The 26,653-nt window shown below is 35.7% G+C and overlaps 13 protein-coding genes across 13 annotated transcripts; 8 read left to right on the top strand and 5 right to left on the bottom strand.

Annotated features, from left to right (window-relative positions):
• Nucleotides 1-51: 51 nt before the first annotated feature.
• EV154DRAFT_506039 (uncharacterized protein) lies at nucleotides 52-1,691 on the bottom strand. The gene has a single exon (XM_051601240.1). The coding sequence runs from the start codon at nucleotides 1,664-1,666 to the stop codon at nucleotides 158-160; it is 1,509 nt and encodes a 502-aa protein (XP_051458428.1). The 5' UTR covers nucleotides 1,667-1,691; the 3' UTR covers nucleotides 52-157.
• Nucleotides 1,692-2,722: 1,031 nt separating this feature from the next.
• On the bottom strand, nucleotides 2,723-4,099 carry EV154DRAFT_463151 (NADP-dependent oxidoreductase domain-containing protein). Its single transcript, XM_051597620.1, has 3 exons — nucleotides 3,976-4,099; nucleotides 3,503-3,907; nucleotides 2,723-3,428 (listed from the first exon to the last, which is right to left on the bottom strand). Exons 1-3 carry the CDS (start codon nucleotides 4,030-4,032, stop codon nucleotides 2,850-2,852), a joined length of 1,041 nt encoding a protein of 346 aa, XP_051458427.1. The 5' UTR covers nucleotides 4,033-4,099; the 3' UTR covers nucleotides 2,723-2,849.
• A 466-nt stretch (nucleotides 4,100-4,565) lies between these two features.
• On the top strand, nucleotides 4,566-6,598 carry EV154DRAFT_442015 (thioredoxin-like protein). Its single transcript, XM_051596972.1, has 3 exons — nucleotides 4,566-4,676; nucleotides 4,752-5,371; nucleotides 5,444-6,598. The coding sequence occupies exons 2-3, from the start codon at nucleotides 4,992-4,994 to the stop codon at nucleotides 6,570-6,572; spliced, it is 1,509 nt and encodes a 502-aa protein (XP_051458426.1). The 5' UTR covers nucleotides 4,566-4,676; nucleotides 4,752-4,991; the 3' UTR covers nucleotides 6,573-6,598.
• An 8-nt stretch (nucleotides 6,599-6,606) lies between these two features.
• Nucleotides 6,607-7,576, top strand: EV154DRAFT_601957 (uncharacterized protein). Its single transcript, XM_051607261.1, has 5 exons — nucleotides 6,607-6,684; nucleotides 6,787-6,928; nucleotides 6,996-7,006; nucleotides 7,085-7,130; nucleotides 7,204-7,576. Exons 2-5 carry the CDS (start codon nucleotides 6,842-6,844, stop codon nucleotides 7,534-7,536), a joined length of 477 nt encoding a protein of 158 aa, XP_051458425.1. The 5' UTR covers nucleotides 6,607-6,684; nucleotides 6,787-6,841; the 3' UTR covers nucleotides 7,537-7,576.
• Nucleotides 7,577-7,966: 390 nt separating this feature from the next.
• On the bottom strand, nucleotides 7,967-8,857 carry EV154DRAFT_537668 (ribonuclease P; the record flags this gene model as incomplete). The annotated part of the gene is made up of 2 exons (XM_051604227.1): nucleotides 7,967-8,162; nucleotides 8,220-8,857. 2 exons carry the CDS (start codon nucleotides 8,855-8,857, stop codon nucleotides 7,967-7,969), a joined length of 834 nt encoding a protein of 277 aa, XP_051458424.1.
• Nucleotides 8,858-9,944: 1,087 nt separating this feature from the next.
• On the top strand, nucleotides 9,945-10,596 carry EV154DRAFT_419367 (uncharacterized protein; the record flags this gene model as incomplete). Its single annotated transcript, XM_051595890.1, has 2 exons — nucleotides 9,945-10,158; nucleotides 10,220-10,596. 2 exons carry the CDS (start codon nucleotides 9,945-9,947, stop codon nucleotides 10,594-10,596), a joined length of 591 nt encoding a protein of 196 aa, XP_051458423.1.
• Nucleotides 10,597-10,676: 80 nt separating this feature from the next.
• EV154DRAFT_201962 (uncharacterized protein) lies at nucleotides 10,677-11,252 on the bottom strand. Its single transcript, XM_051594343.1, has 3 exons — nucleotides 11,051-11,252; nucleotides 10,879-10,971; nucleotides 10,677-10,819 (listed from the first exon to the last, which is right to left on the bottom strand). The coding sequence occupies exons 1-3, from the start codon at nucleotides 11,135-11,137 to the stop codon at nucleotides 10,757-10,759; spliced, it is 243 nt and encodes an 80-aa protein (XP_051458422.1). The 5' UTR covers nucleotides 11,138-11,252; the 3' UTR covers nucleotides 10,677-10,756.
• Nucleotides 11,253-12,776: 1,524 nt separating this feature from the next.
• EV154DRAFT_480619 (uncharacterized protein) lies at nucleotides 12,777-13,665 on the top strand (the record flags this gene model as incomplete). Its single annotated transcript, XM_051598341.1, has 2 exons — nucleotides 12,777-13,074; nucleotides 13,406-13,665. The coding sequence occupies 2 exons, from the start codon at nucleotides 12,777-12,779 to the stop codon at nucleotides 13,663-13,665; spliced, it is 558 nt and encodes a 185-aa protein (XP_051458421.1).
• Nucleotides 13,666-16,536: 2,871 nt separating this feature from the next.
• Nucleotides 16,537-17,113, top strand: EV154DRAFT_480618 (uncharacterized protein; the record flags this gene model as incomplete). The annotated part of the gene is made up of 2 exons (XM_051598340.1): nucleotides 16,537-16,573; nucleotides 16,785-17,113. The coding sequence occupies 2 exons, from the start codon at nucleotides 16,537-16,539 to the stop codon at nucleotides 17,111-17,113; spliced, it is 366 nt and encodes a 121-aa protein (XP_051458420.1).
• Nucleotides 17,114-19,269: 2,156 nt separating this feature from the next.
• EV154DRAFT_601951 (uncharacterized protein) lies at nucleotides 19,270-20,016 on the bottom strand (the record flags this gene model as incomplete). The annotated part of the gene is made up of 2 exons (XM_051607260.1): nucleotides 19,639-20,016; nucleotides 19,270-19,578 (listed from the first exon to the last, which is right to left on the bottom strand). Exons 1-2 carry the CDS (start codon nucleotides 19,987-19,989, stop codon nucleotides 19,270-19,272), a joined length of 660 nt encoding a protein of 219 aa, XP_051458419.1. The 5' UTR covers nucleotides 19,990-20,016.
• A 911-nt stretch (nucleotides 20,017-20,927) lies between these two features.
• On the top strand, nucleotides 20,928-22,762 carry EV154DRAFT_463142 (uncharacterized protein). Its single transcript, XM_051597619.1, has 3 exons — nucleotides 20,928-21,611; nucleotides 21,668-22,068; nucleotides 22,127-22,762. Exons 1-3 carry the CDS (start codon nucleotides 21,130-21,132, stop codon nucleotides 22,561-22,563), a joined length of 1,320 nt encoding a protein of 439 aa, XP_051458418.1. The 5' UTR covers nucleotides 20,928-21,129; the 3' UTR covers nucleotides 22,564-22,762.
• On the top strand, nucleotides 22,763-24,859 carry EV154DRAFT_463141 (major facilitator superfamily domain-containing protein). Its single transcript, XM_051597618.1, has 6 exons — nucleotides 22,763-23,021; nucleotides 23,105-23,120; nucleotides 23,180-23,276; nucleotides 23,339-23,512; nucleotides 23,584-23,927; nucleotides 23,996-24,859. Exons 1-6 carry the CDS (start codon nucleotides 22,796-22,798, stop codon nucleotides 24,813-24,815), a joined length of 1,677 nt encoding a protein of 558 aa, XP_051458417.1. The 5' UTR covers nucleotides 22,763-22,795; the 3' UTR covers nucleotides 24,816-24,859.
• Nucleotides 24,860-24,889: 30 nt separating this feature from the next.
• On the top strand, nucleotides 24,890-26,653 carry EV154DRAFT_201901 (uncharacterized protein; the record flags this gene model as incomplete). The annotated part of the gene is made up of 7 exons (XM_051594342.1): nucleotides 24,890-25,050; nucleotides 25,117-25,180; nucleotides 25,260-25,361; nucleotides 25,430-25,602; nucleotides 25,676-25,889; nucleotides 25,964-26,062; nucleotides 26,124-26,653. Coding segments are annotated over exons 1-7 (1,313 nt in total), but the record flags the coding sequence as incomplete, so codon positions are not given.

Genomic DNA, 26,653 nt, shown 5'->3' with positions numbered 1-26,653 from the left:
AAAAAAAAGAATTTTTCCTCCCCCCAAACCTTCTCTTGAGAAATCCGGTGTGGTGTATATAGCGTACTCGAACAAAAGTAACGGATGAGCGATCGGTATGTGTAAGTCAAAGTTTTTTTTTTTTTTTTATTTATGTAAAAGTCTATTCAATCACCAACTACATGATAGTACAGTCAGAATCTTTTCCACTGGAGCCATTATTTTTGTCTCTGGTGGGTCTTCTTTTGACAGTGACTTGATGAACTTGAGCCAACGTCTGTAATCTTTGTGTTGCTTTCTCATCACCATGTTTGGAGGCCCTTTGATACCATAGCTTGGCTTCGTCTAAATTATGAACCACACCCACACCTGTTTCGTTATAATAGCCTACAGCATATTCGGCTTTAGCAAGTCCTCTATCTGCAGCCTTTCTGGCCCATAGATAGGCTTCTTTATCATTCTGGATCAGGACATTGTCAGCGCCCGTAAGATACCAACCAGATAAAGCAATTTCAGCGTTTGAATCATTTTGCTCGGCAGCTCTTGAGTACCAAGCGATGGATCTCCTTGGGTCAATTGGACAGTTTAGCAGACCATTTTCGTACGCTAAACCCAGTTTATATTGTGATGGAGCATAACCTAACTGCGCAGCTTGGGTGTATAGTTCTCTGGCATAGTTTATATCTGGAATGACTGAAGAGATTGGATCTTCTTCTTGTTCATACGCTAAGGCAAGTTCGTGTAACGGTTGTGGATGATCCTGATCTGCATTTTGAGCAGCTCTCAGGAACCATGAGATGGCTTCACGAGGATTTTTAGATTGTCCTATTAAGCCGTTCAATAAAATCAGGCCCAATTTATACATGCCAGAGGGGTCAGTTAAGTTAGCAGCCTTTCTATAATATTGCATAGCATAACGATAATCCCTTTTGGTCCCCATGCCCAGTTCATAACATACAGCAGCTCTATAACAGGATTCAGGATGGTTTTGTTTGGATCCTTGTAAATATAATGAGAAAGCTTTATCAGGATCTGCTTTCAAATCATGCAAACCACCACCGTAACAATTAGCTAAAAAGAATTGGGCATCTGCATAACTAATTTTATGTGCAGTTAATTTCTTTATGATCTTGATTGCTTCAGCTGTAAGATTATCTTTTAATTGCTTCACTCTAATTGGATCCTGTGTATTTTCTCTTAGATGTTTGACTGCATCTAATAAGAACCTTGCAAAAAAAAACTTCACACTCGGATCCTGACTTGCCTTCGCCTCTTGTCGTAATGTATTGATATTCTCGACTGTGATGGGCGGGAATTCAGGGTCGACAGGAGCATTCAGTCGATCATATCTTCTTTTACCAGCCAAGATGGCCATCTGTAACGAACTATCAGGTAAATAATTGCCATCTTCGGCTGTTTCTCCTATTGAATAATATGCTTGTTTGGGCCCTGATACTGCTGATGCTCGTGGATAGTTTTGTTGAAAATATTGTACATCCTCTGGTCCGTTATGGGCAACAGCCGGTGACAACAAACTAGGTGAGCTTTTTAAAGGAACTCTGTGTGGTGGTGGCACAGGTGCACTAGCTGAACTTAAACTACCACTGGATCCATACGGTGAGCTCTTGTTGGAAAAACTTGTAGAACTCTCCATGCCTTTACCATGTCCTGTTGACATTGTTGTCATTTAGAATAAAAAAAAAAAAAAAAAAAGTAAATGAGGAAAGAAAAAGAATTTTTCTAACGGAGTTTGGGTCCCAACAATAAATTTCATAAATAGGATTTTTAGTACATATTCATATACACTCACATGGGCAAAAAGCTGTCAGCATGGAAAAAGTATTTGTGAAAATTTAATGTTTCGAATAAAAAAATGAAGGCGCCTCATATATACATATAAACAAGTAGAGAGTACAGTGAAATCTATGGAAATTGGCTTTTTCACAAAAACAATTGTCATTTTCATAAAAATGATTGACCGAAAGGCAATATAACTGGCCAAAATGCTCAATTCTTTTTGTCTTGGCTGGAAACATTTGCTAGAACTGGTTAAAAAATTAAATGTTTAAGGACTTTAATTGTAGTATCTACTGAGATTATTCAACCTTTTATAAGATCCCGCTTTCATGAAAGGAATAGGTAGGTCTCTCGACACAAATTCTCTGGATTTGCTGGGCAGTAGAACTACAGTTATATTCTTGATACAACTATGTTTAACATGAGAATTATAGTATATATGTCCATGCCCAACTCAAAAGCTTCAATATCTCCATTCCTAAATTCAATTCAACAGACCTTTCTAACACTCTGCGGTCCAAAGTTGTCTGCTATATCAGAAGATACACATCAATATACTAAATTCATACACAAAGGTCCCCTCAGCCGTGTTCTCCGACACGTTTTTTCCTATTAACATTAGCCACTGAGCCATGTATTGATATCCCAAAGTTTGCTTAATACAAAACATTTGCCATCAGACAATTCTGACAAAAATGATACGATGAAAGACTGATTTATTTAGGATTTGTAAAATTAGGTCGTAGAAAATAGTCATACATCAGTCATACAGCCTGCGGCAGCACAAGGTGATTTCAAAGCATAATGTACTGTACCGTAGTGAAGGTCAAGAAAATGAAACCAGAGCGCAGCGTAGGTGCTAATTTTATTACTGCAACGTAGGTTCAGTTTGAAAACACCTTGTTATTATTAAAGTTTGATGAGTCTTCACTTAAATACAATAAAAGAAAAGAAACAGTATTGCTCGTAACATGATGCATAACACTAAGAGCATCCCCAGCGTTTTGATGATTAGTGCACAAAATCATATTACAAGTTAAATTTTTTTATTGTTTAAAATTATTCATGAAGATTTAATAACCGTAAATAGGTCTGGGTGTATAAGGTTCCTCAAGGTATTGCACTTCCTCCTCCGAAAGTTTAATATCCATTGCCCCCAACAAATCGATCAAATGCTCCTTTTTGCTGACGCCTACAATGGGTGAAGTGACATATTTCTTGGTATAAAGCCAAGCCAAAGCAATCTGAGCACTGGTTTTGTTTCGCTTTTCTGCAATTTCAGCTACACGGTCCACCATTTGATCATTACTAGCCTTTTGATTATCGGCAGCGAGAGAAGTAATTTGAAAGCTACTTGTTGCACGTGTTGTCTTTCGGTTCTTTCCTGCTAAAGCTCCCATCGCCAAGGGAGACCATGGAATACCTGCAATACCTGCATCAAGACAATAAGGAATCATCTCACGTTCTTCTTCACGGTAAAGTAAATTATAAACGTTTTGCATCGAGACGAATTTGGTCCAGCCTTTACGTTCAGCAATCGCATTTAGTTTTTGGAATTGCCATGCTGGCATGGAACTGGCACCAATGTAACGTACTTTACCGGATCGAACCAAGTCATTTAATGCTTCCATGATTTCTTCAGCGGGAGTTTCCTAATTGTTTATCTTTTGTAAGCCCATGTTGTTTATATATCACACTATAAAAGAAAAAGAAAAAAAAAACTTACAAGGTCAAGACGATGAATTTGATAAAGATCGATATAATCTAAACCAAGTCTCTTCAAAGAGTCCTCAGCACCATCCAAGATATGTTTACGAGAAAGTCCAAAACCATTGACTAATTCGGGATCTTCCATAATGCCTTCTCTTCCATGACGTCCAACATCCTTGTGTACGGGAGCAAAGACTTTGGTAGCAACAACAATACGACCTCGAGGGGCACCAATTTCTCTGAGGGCCTTACCAAGAATGACTTCACTTTGGCCGTTGGAATAGGTATCAGCTGTATCAAAGAAGTTGATACCAGCGTCATAAGCGTCTCGAATGATCTGGATGGACTCTTCTTCTTCTTTAACCCAGGGGCTCCATTTAGAGCTTCCGAATGACATGCAACCAAGGCAGATTTTAGATACCTGTCAGATACAAGGTGATATTAGTACTTTGTCCTTACAAGAATCGCGAATTTTTTTTTTTTTTTTACCCTTAAACCGGTATTTCCGAATCGAACGTATTGCATCTTGGGTGTTTCTGTAGACATATTGATATGGGTATTGAAGGTATTGATAAAGAAAGCTTTTATTTCAGAAAAAATAGGTTATTATATATGTATTTATTATTTTAGCATCATCTTTTTTAGGACAAGGTATTACGCATACTGAAACCCATATTTGTCTAGCTGGGTCTAAACAAGTGCGCATAAGTGCATGATCGGGGGTTGCGGGTATCAAGATGAATTCAAGCGACTCTTTTTTTTTTTTGAGGGAGGTGATATATTTGTGCAACATGAATATGGCTTCACGAATGACACAATAGTGATTCCAAGTTCAGACCCAGAGGTGATGGAAGCGGGAAGAAGCAATAACGCAATCCCTTTACCCTATTAACTAATTTATACATCAACGTAAATATTTTACGCCTCATTTTATTAAAGATGTAGAAATATAATGACCTTCGCTTTGAAAGTACCGGTTTAATAAAAAGCTTTTCTTTTGTTAATTTAGCTTTTTTTCCCCCTTTCTCTCATGTTATTACTGTGAACACATATTAGCACAAGCTCTACCTCGGCTGTATGGTCTTTATTTAAACGTGGTGGAACCTTTGACAAACAGATATACCAAAGGTTACCCAAGTAACCGGGTATCTTTTTTTTTTATCTGACATGACAGTACAATAAATAAGAAGGTATTCTGTTTAAAAAAGTCATCTGTTTTTTTTTTGAAATAAGCTTTCTCAAGCCCTTACATGTTTTACTCTTAGCTGTGGTATCGACATCCGATTTCCCATGTTTACATTTTTGTTATTTGTATTTTAATCTATGCGAGAAACAACACCACGTATTTAGTTTAAACAAAAAAAAAATTGCTTATTTTTTTTTTGAATTCCGGGGATTTGCCAATCAAACAGCTACAACACAGCGAGGAACCTGTCATTTTTCATAAATTATTTTTTTTAGACTCATTTCTATTGTAACATTACTCTTTCTCCATCATCATTGCCATGTTAAAAAAGACTGTTCTCTTGTCTGCGATTGCCTGTTTACTCACGTCTTGTACTGTGGCTACACAGGACGTACTTACGTTAAACACACGGGAAGAATTCGATGCTGCCATCAACACTCACGAATTACTCTTGATGAAATTTTTTGCTCCCTGGTGTGCCCGATCCAAAGAACTTATTCCTGAATATGCAACGGCCGCCACTTTATTAAAGGAAGATAATATCACACTAGCAGAAATTGATTGTACAGTGAATAATGTGGTTTGTGATCGTTATGGACTTTTGGCCTATCCTACCATGCAAATCTTTCGAAAGGGACGTGCCAGTGATGTTTATCCACATGAACGTACAACTGACGGCATTGTGAAATTCATGAAAAAGTAGGATACAACACGCGCACATTCTCATATTTTACTTACTATCTTTTTTCTTCTTCTTTTTGAAAATAATAGACACTTGACACCTACATTGAGTTTATTGGAAAATACGCAAGATTTAGACACATTGAAAAAGGATGAATCTATTTTAGCGGTGGCATATGTCGATCCTAAGGATACCACCACCTTGGAACAATGGCGTGAATTATCCGATCGACTTCATGCAGATTATGCTTTTGGTTACGTGACAGACCCTTCTTTTGCGAAATCCCAAAAGGTGACTGAATTCCCTACCATTCGCCTTTATAAACACTTTGACGATCTTCAAGACACTTTTACTGGTTCCGTTTCAGAGGCAGAAGATTTCATCAAATTAAATGCGGTGCCTTTATTGGACACCATCCGACCCGAGACATTTATGGATTACGTCGATGCAGGACGACCACTGGTATTCCTGTTTTCAAACTCGGATGAAATGCAACAAGAATTACACAATCGATTATTACCCTTGGTCAAAGCGTACAAGGGGAAATTCTCATTTGCTCATATTGATGCTACTGAATATATCTCACATGCTGAATTCTTATCCTTGAGACCAAATGAGTGGCCTGCTATGGGTATTCATAACTTTAAAACGGGAGCTCGATTCCCTTTTGATCAACAAGGCGACCTTGCTTTACAAGACGTGGATTCGATCCAGGCCTTTTTAGACAAAGTACATGAAAACAAGGTGAAACCCGTCTATAAATCACAAACTCCCTCTAAAGAAGTAACAAAAGAAGATCCAGTTAAAATCGTAGTAGGTGATGATTTTGAAAAGGTGGTACTAGATAAATCCAAGGACGTCTTTATTGAGATTTATGCTCCTTGGTGTGGTCATTGTCGTGCTTTGGAACCCATCTGGAAACAATTGGGAAAAGTCATGCAAGATAATGAAGCGGAAAAACATGATTTGGTAGTGGCAAAAATGGATGGTACCGTGAATGATGTACCTCTCTCTGCTGGATTTCAAGTAACGGGTTATCCTACCATCAAGTTTTTTAAGGCACAAGATAATACCATGATAAGTTACAAGGGAGGACGCACCTTGTACGATCTTGTAGAGTTTTTAAATGAACATTCATCAACACAGACATTGCATATTGATTTAGATAGCTTGTCAAAATATGAGGATACTGAGGAAGTACCCCGTGATGAGCTCTAGATATAAAAAATAAAATTAAAAAAAAATTTAGTCTATTGTATATCAATTGCAACTGCCCCCTCATCTATCGACATTCCATTACGAAAATAAACGTTATCGCGCACAGCTGAACCTGAATAGATTAAACCCGAATTACAACCACGATGGTGTAACGGTGGGGGTAAAAAGTCTTTAGCAAGGCCTATTGTTTTTATTTTTTCTTTTTTGCACTTACCCATTTTTCTTTTATTAAAAAAAACCCCTCTTACATTAAAAAAAGTAATAGAAAAATGTCTAGCTCTACTGCCGAAATCAAAGCCCCTGTTGCTACATTTGTTCAACCTAAACCTTATAAAGTTGACCTCGAACCCGGAAAAGTAAGGATACGATTTAACTATATGTTGGGAGTTTGATAGCTAATCATTTGGATCATAATTGGAATAGGATTACTATTAGTAAATAAACAATCACTATATATATATGTATATGAACACAACTTGGTAGTTAACCCTTCCTTTATTTTTTTTTTATAGCTGTACCTGTGGAGAGTCCAAGAACCAACCTTTCTGTGATGGATCTGTAAGTGCAAATGTATAAATCTGTTGATTTTTATCTATCAATATTAAACCCCTACATACATTAAAAATCACAGCATAGAGCTGCTGGTGAATTTAAGCCTACCAAGATTACAGTGGATGAAGCCAAGAGCTACTTTTTATGTGGTTGTAAATTAACAGGCAATGCTCAAGGCTTCTGTGATGGCACACATCGTAAAGAAGCAGGTATCAAGAAATACAACGAATTCTTATTAAAAGCCAATCATCAACTCAAGATGGAAAAAGAGCAAATCCAAACTGATCTTGCCATTCAATTGGCTCAAGCTCAACGCAAGCAAAAGATGGCCAATGTCGTTGCAGGATTATCAGCCCTTTTACTCGTTGCCGGTGTAGCTACCAAATACCATACACTTTTCTGTAAGAAATAAATGATATAAACCACAATCTATGTGACTTTTAAGAACTGTGAAAGGACTTTCTCTGTTAACTGTTGATGTTTACAATGTCTCTCTACACACTTGGAGATGGTTCACTTCCCGAGGTGACACCAGATGCAATCATTTTTACTATAAAAAGATCTGTTTTTTTCTGTCAAAAAAATTTGTTTACAGGTACAGTCTTACGTAAGGTCTGTATCCCATTTGGCAGAGTGTACCTGTAATATACGATTGAAAGACATCTATGTACACCGTTCCTTTGTTTATATGCTGTCACTAGTCATTGTGACTAACGATCAACGATCCTTAGATACCAGACATCAACGAAAAAGACCAATGATATTTCAATACATATGAAGAAGTCTTACAGACAGATTAAAGGACATTGCTGTAGGCAGAATAAAAAATCTAATTTATTTGACTATTTGACATGATGAGAACCGTAGAGTTGATATGTATAGGCGGACTGTAATTTGGGTAATAGTAAAAATGTGTAATCATTCTCTCCGTTTAAAGCGTGATAATGTTGTACTTCTTTCCATGTAAATGGCGAATCCTTGTATCCCCACACACTAAGTGAAGTCCATTCCGACGTGACACCAGATGCCATCATTTTGCTATATATATATTTTTTTTAATAGGTTTGTCATATATGTACATATTTCCATACGTACCGAAGATTGGTCAAGATGTTTTGAATGATGGATGCAGGAATAAATCCCTTCCATTTGACAAGTGTTCCTCTTTGACTCTCTAATAAAGTACCCGGTGCTTGGTAGACAGATATAAAAGGGTTGGGTCTATCGGAATTCTTGATACGACTTGCTTTGACATGAGCCAACCCTAACCATTCAATAGCGTCCATGGCCTCTGTATCCCAATCCTCTGTAGGTTGTGCGTGTATGTCGTGTTTGATAGAGTCGAATGTAGGTATATGAATATCCGTCAATGTCTCTAATTCGGGTTCCATGTCCAATTTCATTATCCGTTGTGTCATGGAAGGCCATTGTATATCTATTGTTGTTCCTGTCACTTTGTCTGTAGCACAAGCAACCATACTAAAAGTGGTTGTCAAGGTATTTTCTAAACACCACTTTAAACGATTGAATGCCTTACTATCAGGTTTAAAATGAGGGCTTTTGAGATCAATCATGATGATGTGTTTATCGTGCTTGATATCTGCTTTTGTGCGTTTGATGCCTTCCATACCAAAGGTTTCGTAGGTGTTCTTGAGTAGACTGAGGTATAATTTACCGTTGGGGTTGAGAACGACCACGTTATCTGAATTCAAATTGGCGTCTAAACTGTGCATCATGAGCTGACAATTGTCTAAGGGAAGGGTGGATGAGTATACATTTATTAAATACTAGAATGAACCTACCGTTCTTGATGTATTGTTGGAAAAAGGAGGTCTCTAATAAGACGCGAAGTGGTGCTTCTACTTGATAATATGAACCGAGAGAAGTGTTTAAGTGGTCTGATGCCAAGTTAATGGAACAAGTGGGTAAAAACACGGAAAGCTGACAGCATGGGCATTGTTTATAAATCAGTCAAAATGTATTAAACATGAGAGTAAAATGCTTACAGCTTGATTGAATGGGTGAGTGTCAATTATGCTTCTCCAAATAGAAGCATGGGTATTGAGATCGACATAATTTAAATCAACATGGGACTTTATTGGGTCGCTGTTTGTCAAGTAGCTCTTTTCTGACATGTGTATAAAAAAATAAAATAAAAAGTTTTTCCTTTACTTTTTTTTTTTTAGGGTTAGTGTACATTTTAAAGTCAGACTATTTATATTTAGGTGTGTCACCACCTCATTTTTTTTAAAAAAAAAAAAAAAAAAAAAAAAAAAAAGGTATGATTTGCTAGCGATTCCATTCTGTTGATTTTTTAGTGTGGGAACCCTTCCTTTCTTGCTGACTTCTAATTATAGGACAATGAAGTGTTGTGAAATGAGACACATGCTTTTGGGGGGTGAGAGTTTAGCGTAAAGAGGTGACGGGCTTTTTTTTTTAATTGTCATTTTCCATTGGACACAACGCACGGTCCAATCAAAGTCTGATCCAAGATCCAGTTTTAGTTCTTTTGATTGTTTTAAAAGGGTAAAAAAAGAAAGGAAACAACAACAACAACAAAAAAAAAGGGTTAATAGAAGGAGAATCTATAACTTTTTTTTTTAAGTGATTACAACATCCTTTAAATAGTAATTACAATGTATTGTTTACTTTTTTTTTTTTTTTTTTTTTTTTTAAACAAGCGAAAAACCTTAGCAAATAAAAATAAAAAAATCCAAACGGTCTTTTTTTTTCCTTTTTTTCCATACAAAAAAAAAAAAAAAATAAAAAAAAAAAAAAAAAAAATACATAGCCTCCTCTTTTATTTTCTAAAATAACATTATGCATATTGAAATAGCCCAAGCCGTAGAGTTTCTTGGTAGACTTTTACAAAGTAAAGTTGATCAAGAGATTGTGTCTCTCTTTAAAGAAAGACTAGTGGAGTTACTCAAGGTGCGCTTCAAAGACCATTGGGATCCACAACAACCTTACCGTGGTAACGGGTATCGTGCTCTCTCTAACTTTAATGGTCAGTTGGACCCTCTCTTGACGCAAGGTATGTTGGTTTTTTAGTGAGGTGTAAATTAGTTAGTACTCATCTCTTTATTCTTTATTAGCTTCTATTCAAGCATCTGTTCAACCTACGACTATTCATCTTCATTTACCTCGTGATTTTGTCTTGTGGATTGACCCCTTTTCAGTATCGTACAGAGTAGGGGATCACGGCAACATCATGACATTGTTTGAAGATCGCTCTCGTGGTCGAATTAGTCTTAAGCTTGACTCTCAACCAACGACTATTATTGCACCAGCCAGTCCCAACAGTTCACCCTTGATGCAATACATTACGCCAAGAACATCCACTCCCATTCGCATTTCACCTCCTAACAGTCCTGAAGCCACTTTGCTTAAAAATCAACATCATACATCTTCTCCTTTGGCTAAAAATCATCATAGTCCAGAGAAGCAAAAAGGTCTCGTCTTGGCAAATTAACCCTTTCATTCTCTATATTCATTATCCCCTTTTTATCTTTCTTCTTTGTTGTCCATAGCTTCACTCTATCTCACTCTCTCACTCTCTTAACCCCCCATTTATTATATTTTTTTGTGTAAATCATTCCCTTTTTTTCTCCTTTTCAAAAGAAATTTTATTTTTAAAAACTACCTCTTCGTTGTAAATGTTCTCTAGCTGAGGTTCGCATTGGTGATATAGGATGCTAAAATATGTTTTTATTCATTTATCTGTCTTTCATCTATGTATTCCTCTACAACATACCTGAATCGATTCCTTTTCTGCTAATCTCTCTAGTGGAACAAATATAAATAAGAAACAACCAGTTAACCCTAAAAACGCATGTAAAACCATATTCTAACAAAAAAAAAAAAAAAGTTATATATATATGCATACTACCCCCCCCCCCAAAAAATAACCTCATCCCTTCCTTTACCTCTTGCAACACGTATGTAAACAGGTCATTGTAGGCAGTCATATAACCCAACCCAAACGCTAGACCTACCCCGATTATTTTAAGCATTCACTCTGGATGGGCATGTACAATGTATTTTCACAAAAAGAAAAAAAAAAAATATTTTTTTTATTTCACAATTGTTTTATTTGTATTTTTGAAACGCAGTTATCATTTTATCTTCCGCTCTCTCTCTTTCTCTTCAAGACCTTACACATTGAAGAGATCCCGTCAAGAGCACAGAGTAAACGTGCAATGTAATAATGTGATGTTATCAGTTCATTTGTAAATAGAATTCCATGTACAGTCTTCTTTTTGCCTGTACAGTAACCACGGAGACACACCAACTGTTCTTGCTGTCAAGGTGTCTGTCTTCCACACGAAAGCAAAACTATAATGACGGGTGTACTACCAATGACTATGTGGCGGTCATTCATGCTAACTTTCTACCGTTTTCTAAATAAACTTTAAAAAAAAAATGTACCTTATTTTAATAAACCCAATAAACTTAGGAGCTTGATGCTCTCCATCGCTTAAATATAAAAAAAAGGTGAGGCTGTGTGACTAGCGAAAACGTGGTTCACCCCTCTTTTCAATTAAACTGCGGGCGTTCAGGGAATCATTACAACGAAATGCTCCTTACTCCCAACAAACACTTAAACCTTTCTTTGTCATCCTTTTCTTTCCCTAATACTATTGGAGCGTACCAAGATGTAGCATTTACAATAGCTTAGAGCAAAAAGTCAAGTGCTGTCGCCATAGTTACACTATTAAAAAAAAATTCGATATTTTCATGCCCTTCTATTTTAAAAGTCGTGATAAATGTAGATTACAATCAAATACTATCGAAATGGTAAACAATTTTGTGCTTATATTTGTATACAATGTAATTAGACAATCCCTCACTGTATATAAATCACAAAAACAGACCCAGTACCCCCTTTTTTTTCTCAACCTTTCTGGTAACTACTTTTTTTCTTAAAAAATGTACGATACCAAATCTATCGTTTGGATTGCCCATTACAGACTCATGGGCAATTTAAAAGACAATCAATACGCCTTTGAAACTTCTTCAAATGCATCATTTTATCAGGTGATGGAAGTCATAAAGCAAATTACTGGTCAAAAATCACCCAACGTAACGTACTTTCGTGGACATCGGGCGCCAAACGTTATCATTAACGATTATCAGTCAATGGCTTTAGCTATCAAGTATCACGGTCAGGATGCCTACAGAGATGGAATCAATCTATATTGCTCATAGTAGTATCCTGGGTGTTGGAAAGGACCCTTATTTTTGTTTCGTACTTTAAATAATAAAACGTATCTCGGTTATTATTTTATTATTGTATACTAGGAGGCAAGAGTTTATTTTTTTTTGGTATGGGGTGCGATGCTTACAAATCATCAAACAGCGTCTTATTAGTATGTATTTGAAACATGAAAAGAAGGTTTCGTAAAACGCCATATGTGGTGATTTCGTTTGGCAGTTTACATAACTCACAAATAAACAACAAGGAATATCTTGTGCAATTAAAAAAAGTCTCGACACAGATCATTTGTACCAAAGTGTCTACTATACTAGCTAGGTATTACAACAAACTTAATTGGCCTATCACCCGTATTTGTTTGACCTTACATCACTGGCGTATATAAAAGGAGATCGATTCAACCTTACGTATTTTACTGTTAAAAATAGACACTTCAAATGTCAACGAGCAGAGAAATAATTTGGTTTATTCATGTCGAAGAGTCGTTCACTAAGAAAACAAGGCAGTACGTTTTTAAAACAATTCCAGACATATCCTACGATGCACTTTTAAATAGAATTAGAGTAAATACTGCAATGGTCGCGCCTACGTTAACATGTAACCTAGGAAAAGAAGCGCCGAATGTTGTAATAAATGGTAATGAGGCATTGTCTATAGCCCTCAAGCACTATGGTAACGAAGCTTATACGAAAGGAGTTCATATAAGACAAGAAACGTTACTAGATTATAGCCAAAGTAAAATTTTATTGGAAATTGAAACCCGTTTTCTAGGAAAATAAACAGTCAGCTTGACAATACCACATTATTTATTTTTAATCGTGTTCTTAAAATCATAAAATAACGTGATGCAGATTAATCTCTGGCTAGCATACTAGGATAGATGAATACTCACTAGCAATAAACAAAAAATATTGGGGTTCTTTTGCTATAAATAGTGCAGCTCGGCCGATCCAATAAACGGCTTATTTATAAAAGGAAAAAAAATAATGCCATGTATGAAAATCTAGACTTTTTTCCTTAATTATTTTTTCCCAAATGTCAGCTAGCAAAAATATACTTTGGATAGCTCACCACAAACCCTCATATAATACACAAGAAAGGCAGTACGTCTTTTACGCTTATCCAAACACAACATACCGAGAACTTGTAGATATAATTAATAAGCAAACTGGCACTTACTCAAACGAGTTAATGACATATTCTCGTGGACCTTCAGCACCAAACGTTGTAATCAATAGCGATAGTGCATTGACCATGGCTATCAGCTATTATGGTGATAAAGCTCATACAGAGGGAATCCATGTGTATTATGGAGAAACCAAATAAAACTTCATCACATTTTACAATAGATTATATATTTTTCTTTTTTTATATTGTGAAATTAAACTCGTTATCAGTTGTAAAATAGACGTATAACTTTGGGTATGGTATGATGGGTAAATGAAATCAATATTCTTACGTATCAGGAAGTAAAGTTGTTTTGTCTGAATAAATCATCCTTCATAAATTGAAAAATCAAATCATTTGTCTTACAGTTTACATAATATTCTGGTTTTTTTTTTGACACACCATAAGTTATACTAAAAGCGAGCATGATCTCTGATTACATAATTTTAGTATCAAGTAAGTGATGCTTATTTAAAGAGGAGAAGCGGATTAAAAAAAGATCTAAACTTTTCTATCTTTATCTTTTGTTAATATTTAAATGACTATGGCCAAGAATATAATCTGGATTATTCATACCAAGAGCGGAATGTATGGAGAATTGCAATACGTCTTTCAGTCTCCTCCAAATTTATCATACAGTAGTCTTGAACAAACAATTACACGTTATGCAGCTCGCCATTACCCATCTACTGTAACCATTGCTCTCGGAGAAGAAGCACCAAACGTTGTACTCGATGGTCAGGTGGTACTGGATTTCGCTATCAGGTATTATGGCGAGAGGGCATCTAAGGAAGGAATTCATTTGATTGTTCACACACCAAAAGAAAAATAATCGAGAAAAAGGCTTCAGATTGCACACATGTATACAATATAAAATTTTCCAAGAAATAAACGGTTAAATTATTTGAGACTCAATCTAGATATCTTTTTATTATATGGAAAAGGGATCCTTTTTATAAGAAAGGATTGAAATAGATTGTTATCTGGGAAGATCAGATAGGAGCGTGGATTAGAAGTAGACATTAATGACTTGTGTTTCAGTGCTGGGTTACTATTAAGTGTCAAGTAGATTATAGGCTGGATACATTGTGTGTATATATCATAATATACTTTTATTTTATATAAATTTGTTTCCATCTAAAAGTTTATGGACTAAGTGTTATGGGGGGTTTATTTGTTTAAGCAAATAAATGGCGTTTTGTTTTAATAATGCCAACTTGCTTACTTGATAGACAGATTTAAAACACAAATAAAAAGTATCATCATGTCATAGTCTAATAATATCCATGTGATGATTATTGGACGCGGCGTTGTAATAACATAATACGTTTTGATAGCGCTTTCAATGACTATTACTATCAGGTTTAATAAAACACCTTTTTAAATAAAAAACCTATTATGTTTCAGCAAGACAATCTATTATCCCCTTTAAGACTAAACAAAGCTTATGTGCATCAAACTTTCAAATCGGAAAAGTTTTATAGTAATGCAAAGTTGTATATATAAACTCTTGAAGCAGCGCAAAAAAAACAGTTTTTTTCTTTCAATTTTTTTTCAGAAACCACAAATGACATCTGACGAGAAGAGAATGATTTGGATCATCCATTATACTAACAGCCATCAGAATAGGTTGCAATCCGCTTTTGAAATTTTCCGTGATATAACATACAACCATTTTAAATTATATTTAGACCGAATAGACTGCCCAGGATCTAAATGCGTAACTTATTCTCGCGGCGCAACAGCTCCTCATGTTGTGATCAACGACCAATCTTCGTTGTCTTTGGCTATACAACATTTTGGTGATGATGCTTATACAAAGGAAACACATTTCATTATGCATTCGTAAATGCTGAACACTAGGATGTTAGTCGAACTAGACACATTTATATCTTATTAAATATTTTTTTTATAATAAACATCCCTCCAAATTTGTCTTTTTAAGAAAGTTTACAAGTTGGACATAGAACTCATTGCAAATGCACTTGAGTAAAATAGAACACTTGAAATCGCGAGAATAAGTTTCTTACTTGCGCTGGTCATATCAAAATTGAGTAGGAGCGCTTATTTCGTCATTGGTTTCCACTGATGTTTACGAAACATATGTGATTTCAAAAAAAACAAAAAAACAAAAAAAACATGTAGATCGCAAAATATTTTGATAACATTAAATTGATACCCATATATATATATATATACCCCGAAGTTGGCATAAACAAAAGGCAGCCATGAAGTTGAAAGCTATCCTGTCTTAAAAGAAGTCACTTGTTTTTGAATTGATGTCTAACAAATAAAAGACGAAGAGAGATCTTCATAAGGTATCCTGTACAACGAAATTTAAATTTAGAAATATCTGTGGGCGTAGTGTTTATATAAAGGAGAGAACAACATTACATTCAAAAAGCTAGACCTTTTCTTTCTTTATTTTCGTAAACACGAGATGACTGTTGACAAAAACATAACTTGGATTGTCCACCACAACTTTAGAGAACTTGGAGATATCCAAAACATTTTCAAAACCCCAACAAACATAAAGTTTAAAGAATTTTTGAAAATTATTCATACATTTGTTAGTACTGAACGTGGATATTTAAGCTATGCTCATGGGGAGAAGGCACCAAATGTGGTCATTTGCGATGATTCAGCTTTGGCTTCAGCTATTGAATACTATAGTGATGATGATTTTGCAGAAGACATTCATATAAAGTATACCAAATATAATAAATAAAATAAAGAATCAAACATTCGGTTTGATGTACCTTTTATCAATACAGTTTTAATCCATTAAATTGAGGGGGTTGGTGATGCGTGTTAATTTTTTTTCAAATGAATTAGCATATAATTCATATACCTACTTCTACGACGAAGCTCAGAGTTGAATTATGTTCATGGATTTGTAGATAGTGCTTACATTAATAAGTTTAAAACGCAAAAAGTATCATTTCATAAATTGTTGATCACACAGTGTAACTTGAGAAATTTAAAAAGATGCTACTAAAAACTAAATTACTGTTGTGTCATAGTTAGACAATGTATAATGTTTCATTTGAAGAGCAAGTACGTGGTAGTAAAAAAACCAGATCCGTGGGTCAAAACGATCAGTGTAACAACAACGGAATTTGTATAGGTGTTCATCATACTGAAATACCTTTTAACACGCAAGATATACGTATATATGCATCGGAATAATTCCGCAGTGTTACAAAGTTTTAGTTATAATCCTGTGTGGGAGCGTATAAATACAAAACTCCCGCTAATTTTCTTTTATGTTTCTATAGTAAACTTACAGATGACATTTTCTGGCAAGACACACCGTACTTTTTCCGCATCCACCCCGCAATCACCGATCTTAATCTGTCATTTCTCGGACGACTTCGGCCAAGAGAGGCAATGGCAATATGCCGCAGAAGCTTCCGATGACATTACATACGATCAAGTCAGAAAAAAATTGGATGAATCGAAAAGAAGCTATAAAACTTTAACATATTCTCGTGGAGAGAAAGCACCTTTAGTCATAATCAATAATGATGAATCATTAAATTTAGCCGTGCGCTATTTTAAAAAATTAACACCTAGCGATGAGATTCACCTATTTGCACATCAATAACTGACAAAAACATCGATGATATTCTAGTTTACTAGCAATTTTTTTTTATCAAATAAATACTTCCCATAGGAGCTCCCCTTTATTTTGTAAAAGATAAATTTAAATGACTGTGCATTAAAATAAAATAACGCAACTAAAACTACAATTTGTGCCAAAATCTGCACTTTTACTTGTTATGTCATACTATGCTTCTTTAAATAAAAGTATCGACGAATGTTATGACGTGAATACACTCAAAAAAACGCGACCACTGTCCAAAACAGAATTACATTTGTTGCATCTAGTTCTTATCATTTAGCTTGTATCTGCCTGCCCGCCCCACCCCCTCTTCGCCAAATAAACAATGTATCGCGTTGAGAAGAGAACAAGGAATTATTGTCAGATGCTAAACCTTAAAGCATACAGATTCAGCCTGACAACACATTGATATATCATAACCTATGGCAGCTAATTGGTTTACCAGAATTATCTACTAACAAAGGTAATAAGTATTACGTTATTTTGTACATGGACAAGTAGATTTATCTTCACATTAATGTCTCCTATAGTTATACAAATTTTACGAGATATGATTATGAACTCGCAATTATAAAAAATTACTGGCATTGAACAAGCTTTTTTTTGCACAATGATGCCATGTACATTTTAAATCCAAGAATCACTGTGGGTGTTGTGCATATAAAAGGGAACAGCGCAACATTTAAAGATAAGATGGCCTTTTCTCTTTTATAAATATCGGAAATGACTGAGGACAAAAAGATACTCTGGATTCTCCATTACAAGCCCGAAAATTATGGAGTAATGCAGTATGCATTTACCACCATTTCAGATGTGAGTTACGGAAATCTTTTTGATACAATTGGTTGTCACGTGGCCAGTGTGCATGGAATTATAAGCTACTCTCGAGGGAAGAAAGCACCACATACTATAATCAAGGGTGGCTTGTCATTGGCTTTAGCGAAAGAATATTTTGGAAATGTTGCTTATACCGAAGGAATTCATTTAAAGTATACGCTGCGTCATGGTTAAATATTCAATAAAGATTCTATCAAATTTTACACACGACTAAATTACATTTTTATATTTATTAAACCCAATTTTTTGTGAGATAGATAGTACCGCTCGGGGAAGAGCGTAAATGTTGCCAATACGTTATTGAAAACCAAGCCACAGAATGATAGCTGATATGAACCAATTTACCATAGATAGCATGTGATAAATGTGAAATTACTCCCAGGAGCACTTACTAGCAAGTCACCAAAGCAAAAAGTACGGTTCACAAATGTCTCTAATTTAAACAGCAGTAAGAAAATCCGGTTTTAGGGCTTTAGGAATGACGACAGCAGTGACCACGGCCCTATTACACTGGTATATAACGTGTAAATATACCGGTCCAGTCTCACAGTTTTACTGATAAATATTTGTAGAAGTTATAAAATGAGAATAAAAATGATAAAGTAAAAAATCCCTCTTTCTTTCTCATATTGATAACAAGTAACTACAAATGGCAGATACCAAAGATGTGATTTTGATTTTCCATTTTTTTTGGAACGGAGAAGACAGAGAAAAACAATTTGCTATCGAAGCTTCTGGAAATATGACATACAAACAACTGTTAGAACAACTTGTAGAATTGGGAACCTTGTCTCTATCAAGAAATATAACATATTCTTATGGAGAAGAAGCAAAGGATGTTATTATCAACAACGATCAGTCACTTTCTCTAGCTTTTAAAATTTTCAGCGAAATTATGAACAAAAAGGTGGCTCATTTAAGGGTTTATGACTCTATGTAGAAATACAAAAAGAATAAATTCTATTGTAAATTTTTTTGTTTTTTATGAATAGATCTCTTTCCAATTATATCCTTTTTATGATGAATAATTAAACTAGCCAGTCTATAATACAATAATGATGGTAAGGTATATGATGTGCTTGCTTGCATATTTAAATGAAGCCACGTTTTTTATTATGGTGATAATGATGATGAGTGATATAGAAAAGAAGTGCATGAATTAAAAAAAAAGATAAAAAGGTGAATTCTCATCAGGATGATTAGAATAAATAAATGTAACAATGAAAAAGAATAAACATAAAGAAAAGACTGCATGCCGAGATGTAGGGGGAAGAAAGGGGGGTGGGGTGGGCGGGGAGATGCTATAATTTTCGTCGGGGAGCCGCTCTTTGATCTGTAAAGCGATTGGATTGCTGCATTTTATGAATGATGGAAAATAATTCATCTTCTTCAAAGTTACGCTTAGGTTTAGCATCTTGATTGGTCATTCTTCTACTGGTTTGACGATCTATTTTAGAGAATATTTGAAATAAATATAAATCACGTTCTTTGATGGGTGATAATTCGAATCTTTGCTCTTCATAATCATCATGCACGGTAAAGAAGCATGATGATTTTGCTACAAGTTCATTGATATCCCTTTTTAATTGTTCTGAATTGGACACCCACTCCTGAATATAGCGTCAACCCATCATGTGCATAATATAAAGAAAAAAGAGATCTATTTTTACCTGATCCACAAGCCTTCTCTTATTCATTCTGTCTACAAGTCCTCCTAAAGAAGCAACGTCTAATTGTCGCTGTAATCGAGAACTGGGATCTACAATTTGATTATCAAATGTTTGTCTTGTCGCTTGTTGTATTTTCTCAATCAGTCCGTGCAATGCTTCTTGTAATGTAAAAGCGTCTGTTTCTTTAGTCATTTCATGGATGTTTAAAGAAGATAGCATGATATCTAAATCGTCCTGTAATTTCTGATCGTCTTCGGATGATTCTGTTAACAATGCTTGTAACGATGTGCTATCTTGGCTCATTCTTTTACGGTCCCAAAAATAAGAAGCGAATTTGATGGTAGCAGTCATTTTACAAAGAAAGAAAAAAAGAAGAGAGAAAAAGAGATATTTTTATAGATATAAAAAAGAGGAGGGAAAAGAAGAAATTAGCATTTTGATTCAAATTTTTGGCAGATTCCATAAAGGGAAGTTACACAAACCAAGCAGTAAAAATGGAATCAGGGACTCTCTCTCCGCTAAATAATTTATTACTATTTTAAGCACTGACCATCGATACCATGATTGAAATAAACTAAAAAAATTCGACTCCGTTTATTATGGTTTTTATTGAATGAAAGCGTTCTTTTTAGAATTCTCGAAAAGAAAGAGGGGAGATGCGATTCAATTATGAGAATCGTATTTCTTTATTATTGGAAGCCCCTTGTTGAAGACACAAAAATAAATAAAATTAATTTTTTTTTTATTGTAACACTGAACTTTCATCTTTTTTGATGCAAAATCAATTTGTCACACTCTGTATTGGAGTACAAGGAGCAACCATCCACTTGGTTGTTCATGTCAAGAATGATGGATTACTAGTAAGAAAGAAGAGTAATTTGTGAGAAGGATCAACATAATAATCATTAAAAAAGGTTGACCCCGCTTTAGAGATATTTTGAGGTGTTTTTGTATAGCGAACAAGGTAAAAAAACGAACTTGTTTATGGATACACACTGACAAAAAGCGTGTTCCGTGTTTTCGGACCAGCGAAATGAAGAGATAGTTGATAGGAAGTTAAGCGATATTTTTTGATTTATGAACAGTACGTATGATTCTCTAGGTAATAGGCGAAAATTGAAGGAAGCTAAACTTAGGAGAATTATTTATTTTCCTACTTGTATGTTATAATTAGGACAAAATGGGTTTCATAACGGAGCTGTAAAAAAAGTTTAAAAAAAATAAAGGTCAATGAAAAAGAGAGCGTAATGAATGAGCAATCTATATTTATTTATCCTTTTTATTGTCATCGTGTACTCAAAACAAGGTTTAGATCTAATTAAGGAAACTGACAAGGGCAATTACCACCCCATTCAATCCTTGTCTTGACCTCTTAAGTCTGCTACCGATATATATTTTTTAAACCCCAGTTTACTGTAAAGAAAATCTTTTTTTCTCATTTCATTTCTTACACTATTTCTTTCTTTTTTTTTTATTACCTCCAAAAAAAAGATGCGACGCAGTAAACAGGGACACGAAAGAAAGAGTAGTCGTAGGCGGTCTTGGTTTAACGGCAATAATATATTTACCATGTTTTCTTCTGCTCCCGCTTCACCCGACCATAAAACGCCTACTTCTTTAGAAGACCCCAGCTCTCTCTTGTCAAGGCAACGATCCGCTTCATTGACACCGATTGAACGCCCCAAATACAAATCAGCTTTCTCCACCATGATTTCCAAAGCCACCAAAAAACATCACAAGCGTACCGAATCCTCTAACCTCACACAAGATTCGCAATCGTCTATTTTTGATTATGACTCGTCCATGCGACGAAGTAGTAGCAAGAGCGATGCCACCACTGTTTCTGACATGGACTACCGAAACGAGCCTTCTTATTTTCAGAAAACACAGCAGAGACAGATATTGAAATCCGATGAGGAGGAAGCCGACCGCATTCAATTGAAGAACGATTTAGTAAAACTAGCCTTTGAAGGGTAAGAAAAACTTTAAAAATTAAGAAAAACATGAGGTAATAACCACATACACGCAGTGAATTTTCATTACCGTTTGATTACAAGGACCTTCAATCAGGAAGAATATTGGATGTAGGCTGTGGACCGGGTTCTTGGTGCATTGACCTTTCCCAAAAATACCCCAGAATTGAGGTGATTGGCGTAGACAGCGATGATATGTTTCCCGCACCTCGTAATTTACCCAACAATTGTCAATTACTTGTCTGCAACGTCTTGAACGGTCTCAAAGAGTTTCCAGACGCTAGTTTTGACGTGATTCATATTCGTTTCATGGTCCTTTCTCTCAATGCACAAGAATATCCTCAAGTCGTCAAAGATTGCTGGCGGCTATTAAAACCAGGCGGTTATATCGAAATGCTTGAAACCGACCTAACAGTGTATTCACCTGGTCCAGTCACACACAGGCTAAACAGTCAGAGTGAGTATTCTATGTTTACATGTTGCACGATGATGAGTATTAATAATATTTTGTACAGTGATTGAAGTGGCAGTGAGTAGGGGATTATCGCCTAAAGAACAAGCGAATGAACTAAGCACGTTGATCCCAGCGGAAGCGATCAATCGTCAAGTGAAATACCGTTCAATACCGATTGGTACATGGGGAGGACGTATTGGAGTTTTATGTCGCGACGACATGATTAATATGCTGACTAAATTTCAGCCAGCGGTGGATGCGTATTTTGACAAGACAAAGCATCAAGACGACGAAAGTACCCAAAAAGCCTTTGAGATGGAAATTGCTACCATCTTGAAGGAAATGGAGCAATATAAGAGTTTCAGTAATTACTACTTTTATACTGCTCAAAAGCCATATAATACACCACCTACATTTACATCAGCACCACCACCAACACCACCAGCTATCTTGCAAAGATCTACTACTACCTTATCTGTTAATCCAAAATCATTCTAATCCCTTTTTCTTCTTATTTACCCTTTTTTAATACATATTACCTTTTTGTTGTTTATCTCATACGTCATTTTTTATTTATTTATGCGAGATTGAATTGAAACCATCATCATTGGCTGATGTCATGAACCATGGTTACACAAACACTGTTGAAATTTATATAGCGGGCTCAAAAAAAAAAAATTCACTCTTCTTTTTCTTCTAAACTATACACACATACCAAAAAAAAAAAAATATGCCAGATACAAAGACACCTTTGCTTGGTAAAAAACCACCGACAAGTCGTCCCAAGAATCAAAGACGAAGATCCTCCTTTGAAGCTTCCACATATAATAGTGCAGGCAGATCTTTGAGTTATTCCAAAAAGAAGCAATTGTTAGATGAAGATGCAAGTATCCCAGGTTTAACTTTATTACAAATCTTGACCTTGACTATTTGTATGGCAGGTGTACAATTCACATGTAAGTTTCTTTGAGAGGGAAGGGGGATATTTTTTTTTCTTGGTTTGGTGTCCCTGACATCATTCTTATTTCATGTTTTGTAGGGACTGTTGAATTATCGTAAGTGATTTTTTTTTTTGATTCTTAAAATGTGAAATATGCAATAACACTCTGGATAGATACGGTACTCCTTATCTGTTATCGCTCGACCTATCCAAGGAGATGACAGCGTTAGTCTGGTTAGCAGGTCCTTTATCTGGATTATTGGTCCAACCCGTAAGTTGCGTCATGATCGTCATTAGCATTTTTTTTAACACCGTCCTTCTTTTTATTATCAGTTGATCGGTGCTTTCAGTGATAAATGTACTTCTCGTTTAGGAAAGAGAAGACCTTTTATTATCGTGTCGGGTATACTGACCTGTCTTTCCATGGTCGGTGTTGCTTATGCTAAAGAAATCGGACATTCCTTTGCTACTTTCTTTCATGACGAACCTGATGTCATTAAAGACGTCGTAAGTTACACATGTGTACACAAAGCGACAGTAAACACGTACTAAAAAAAAAATTATTGTTTTCAAAACAGGCTCATGGAAATGCTATCATTGTGGCTGTGGCTTCATTCTACTTTTTAGATTTCACTTTGAATGCAGTTCAAGCGATTTGTCGTGCCTTGATTTTAGACGTGCCACCACTTTGGCAACAAGATGACGCTAATGCTTGGAGTGCACGTATGAGTAATTCCGCCATGGTGATTGGATATTTCGTCGGATTTGTGGATTTAGTAAAGTATTTACCTTGGTTGGGTGATTCTCAAGTCAAGGTATTCTGTATTGTTTCCATCGTAGTCTTTTTGTTCACTTTAGCTATTACCTGTATCACCACCAAAGAGAAAGTCAATGATAAGAAGGAGGATTTGGATAATAACCAGTAAGTGTGATAAATCATACCGAGGGTTATACCACGCATCGAAACTGATTTTTTTTGTTTAATAATAGACCTTGGTACAGCACGTTCTTTTACATTGTCAGAGCATTCAGATATTTACCCAGACCTATTCAAACATTATGCAACACTCAATTTTTTGCTTGGATGGGTTGGTTCCCCTTCTTATTTTACAGTACACAATGGGTCTCAGATATCTATTTCGCTACCCATTTACCCAGTGCGCCGGAAATGCCGATCGATTGGGCTGAAGGTACACGAGCTGGATCATTTGCTTTATTGTGTTACTCCATTGTTTCCGTCTTGGCCGGTCTCATCATTCCTGCCTTATCCAATGCCTTTAAAAACGTACGCTGGTTATCTCTCTTAAACATTTACACTCTGTCTCATTTCACCGTTGCAATCGCCTTGATTTCTTCTTATTTCGTCAGCACTGTCACGCAAGCCACTGTGATTTTGGCCATCATGGGTATCCCCTGGGCCATTGTTCTTTGGGTTCCCTTCTCATTGGTTGGAGAATATGTGAGTTATGAAGACGAAAAGAGACAGACGTTTTTACATTCAGGACCAGTGGAAGCACCCAGTTATGCCTCTGTGGTAGCAGCAGGACCCAGTACAACAAGTGAAGAAGAAAGACAAGAGATGAATGATGAGTTCGATGCCGGTATGATTTTGGGTGTGCATAATATGTATATTGTTTTCCCTCAATTTGCAGTGGCCATTGTTTCTTCATTTATTTTTGCTGCTTCTGATGCTATTAAGGATGGACCCGACAAGGCATTATCCAGTGTCACACCTGTCTTGATTTTTGGTGGGTTGATGGCTTTAATTGCTGCTGGATTCAGTAGGTTTATTGTTCGAGTCACTTCTTAATATCACATGCTTTAATAAAGTCACAACTTTTTTTTATTTTTTTTATTTATTTATTTATATTTTCCCTTTTTGCTTTTTCTTTCCCCTACATATCAATAAAAAAAATGGCAGATAAAAAACGATTTGTGTTTGCTGAAAGATCAAAATCATTACATATTGCAGCTACCTGTGGACTCAGTGTGATTTCTGAGCAACAAGTCTTGACGGGATATCAAATTTATATTGTAGAACAATGGTAGAATAAACATACATATAAAAAAGGGGAGGTTCAAAAGCATCTCATTTTTTTTTTATAATATAGGGTTTGCGATCGCAACATTGGTTCCAATGTTGTTAGTGTATTTACTGGCGATGAAAACCATACTGTAAAGTAAATTAGAGTTCTACTACACACACACACATTTATACACATGTGCAAACGAGTAACAAGAGTTTTCCTTATAGATTCATGTAGCTGTAATTGCTATTTCTACAGCTGAATTACAACACCCTCGACCCCAAATCCAGTCTTTACTCAACACAAATGCCGACCTAAAGTTAAAACCAGTAAATGAATTTCCGTTTACTCTTATCCATTCCTCATTTCTTATTCGTTCCTTTTTTTCTCTCGTTAGACACCGTTGGGAGAGATTCAACTAACAGATCCAAGCGAATTACCGTTTGATATGGATATGGTCTTGATACCCGACGGAGACTATGATCATTGGATTCGTCAAGCTCATGTGAATATCAACTTAAGACGAACCAACTGCACAGGTCGAAGCTCGCTTAATCTCCGTCCACCAAAGTAAGCTTCCCCCCCCCCCTTTATTTATGTAATAATCATACACAATCATGATCTTTACAATTTCTAATTGTAGTCCTGCGTCGGAAGAAAAGTTTCGGTCGTTGTACAAAATAGCAGATTCAGTCCCCTTTGATGATGCCGTATTAAGATTGGTGACGCTTGTTCAAATCGCTCTTTACTTGTTCAAGCTATTGGATAAGGATTACATTGATGGATTAATCTGTAACCAAACCAATGCAGCTCTATGGACTTTTTATACCAAATACGATCCAATCAAGACCACAGAAGTAAAATTAAAGACGAGAAAGAGAGAGAGGGGATGTAATGGGGATTCACTAAAAAACAAAACAAATGTTAATAGTTTTCTTTAAAAGAACCATGGATGGAACCTCATTTACTCGCTGCCATTATATCTAAACTCATGATGTGTCGAAATAAATTACAAGACTACAACTTCACTGTAAGAATACCCCTTTTTTTTTTATATCATACACAGCAGAACTAACACATGTGTAATATAGACTCTAAAAGACCCTTTTGCCGATTTTGATCATTTTCGAGCAGACATTGGCGATTACCAACGTTACAAGAATATTCGCCCCACTAAATTCATTGATCTCGAAACCCTTTCAAAATTAAACGAACATGCTTACAGTCAACTCAAAGTTCGAAAAGTCATCAAATCCAAATTAGACGATATTTCAGGTATCACAAATTCTCCTTTATTTAGTGAAACTTCAGATCCCGAGGTATTTCGACATCATGCCACCATTGCAAGTTTACGAGCAATTTGGCGTCCTCGATTAAGAGGATCAACTGCATTATCTAATTCAAGCACACTTAGTAGCAATGGAGATCAACATGAATTAATCGGCATGATTAAAGGTGTATCCAGATCCAGTGGGGCCGCTTTTAGTCGTGTAATACCTTGGATCACTACCAACGAGAATAAACGACAACAACATCATCAACATTACCAATCGCCTACCACTTTATCGCCTATCAGTTCATCACTTGATCCCATTGATTCTACCATGACACTTGACGATCC

Source organism: Mucor mucedo, assembly GCF_025094135.1.
Source record: "Mucor mucedo strain NRRL 3635 chromosome Unknown EV154scaffold_37, whole genome shotgun sequence".
NCBI classification, from domain to species: Eukaryota; Fungi; Mucoromycota; class Mucoromycetes; order Mucorales; family Mucoraceae; genus Mucor; species Mucor mucedo.
This window is presented reverse-complemented; position numbering and strand designations above follow the sequence as displayed.

Excerpts from the sequence above, each read along its gene's own strand:
- EV154DRAFT_506039 (XM_051601240.1), bottom strand. The coding sequence starts at position 1,666 with ATGACAACAATGTCAACAGGACATGGTAAAGGCATGGAGAGTTCTACA.
- EV154DRAFT_463151 (XM_051597620.1), bottom strand. The coding sequence starts at position 4,032 with ATGTCTACAGAAACACCCAAGATGCAATACGTTCGATTCGGAAATACC. Across the intron at positions 3,908-3,975 it reads TCGGAAATACCGGTTTAAGG|GTATCTAAAATCTGCCTTGG; the intron begins GTAAAAAAAAAA and ends TGTATCTGACAG. Across the intron at positions 3,429-3,502 it reads AAATTCATCGTCTTGACCTT|GAAACTCCCGCTGAAGAAAT; the intron begins GTAAGTTTTTTT and ends ATAAACAATTAG.
- EV154DRAFT_442015 (XM_051596972.1), top strand. The coding sequence starts at position 4,992 with ATGTTAAAAAAGACTGTTCTCTTGTCTGCGATTGCCTGTTTACTCACG. Across the intron at positions 5,372-5,443 it reads ATTGTGAAATTCATGAAAAA|ACACTTGACACCTACATTGA; the intron begins GTAGGATACAAC and ends TGAAAATAATAG.
- EV154DRAFT_601957 (XM_051607261.1), top strand. The coding sequence starts at position 6,842 with ATGTCTAGCTCTACTGCCGAAATCAAAGCCCCTGTTGCTACATTTGTT. Across the intron at positions 7,131-7,203 it reads AACCTTTCTGTGATGGATCT|CATAGAGCTGCTGGTGAATT; the intron begins GTAAGTGCAAAT and ends TAAAAATCACAG.
- EV154DRAFT_201962 (XM_051594343.1), bottom strand. The coding sequence starts at position 11,137 with ATGCTTAAAATAATCGGGGTAGGTCTAGCGTTTGGGTTGGGTTATATG. Across the intron at positions 10,972-11,050 it reads TTACATACGTGTTGCAAGAG|AATATGGTTTTACATGCGTT; the intron begins GTAAAGGAAGGG and ends TTTTTTTGTTAG. Across the intron at positions 10,820-10,878 it reads CAGAAAAGGAATCGATTCAG|CATCCTATATCACCAATGCG; the intron begins GTATGTTGTAGA and ends AACATATTTTAG.
- EV154DRAFT_463142 (XM_051597619.1), top strand. The coding sequence starts at position 21,130 with ATGCGACGCAGTAAACAGGGACACGAAAGAAAGAGTAGTCGTAGGCGG. Across the intron at positions 21,612-21,667 it reads GTAAAACTAGCCTTTGAAGG|TGAATTTTCATTACCGTTTG; the intron begins GTAAGAAAAACT and ends ACATACACGCAG. Across the intron at positions 22,069-22,126 it reads ACACAGGCTAAACAGTCAGA|TGATTGAAGTGGCAGTGAGT; the intron begins GTGAGTATTCTA and ends TATTTTGTACAG.
- EV154DRAFT_463141 (XM_051597618.1), top strand. The coding sequence starts at position 22,796 with ATGCCAGATACAAAGACACCTTTGCTTGGTAAAAAACCACCGACAAGT. Across the intron at positions 23,277-23,338 it reads CTGGATTATTGGTCCAACCC|TTGATCGGTGCTTTCAGTGA; the intron begins GTAAGTTGCGTC and ends TTTTATTATCAG. Across the intron at positions 23,928-23,995 it reads GAGGATTTGGATAATAACCA|ACCTTGGTACAGCACGTTCT; the intron begins GTAAGTGTGATA and ends GTTTAATAATAG.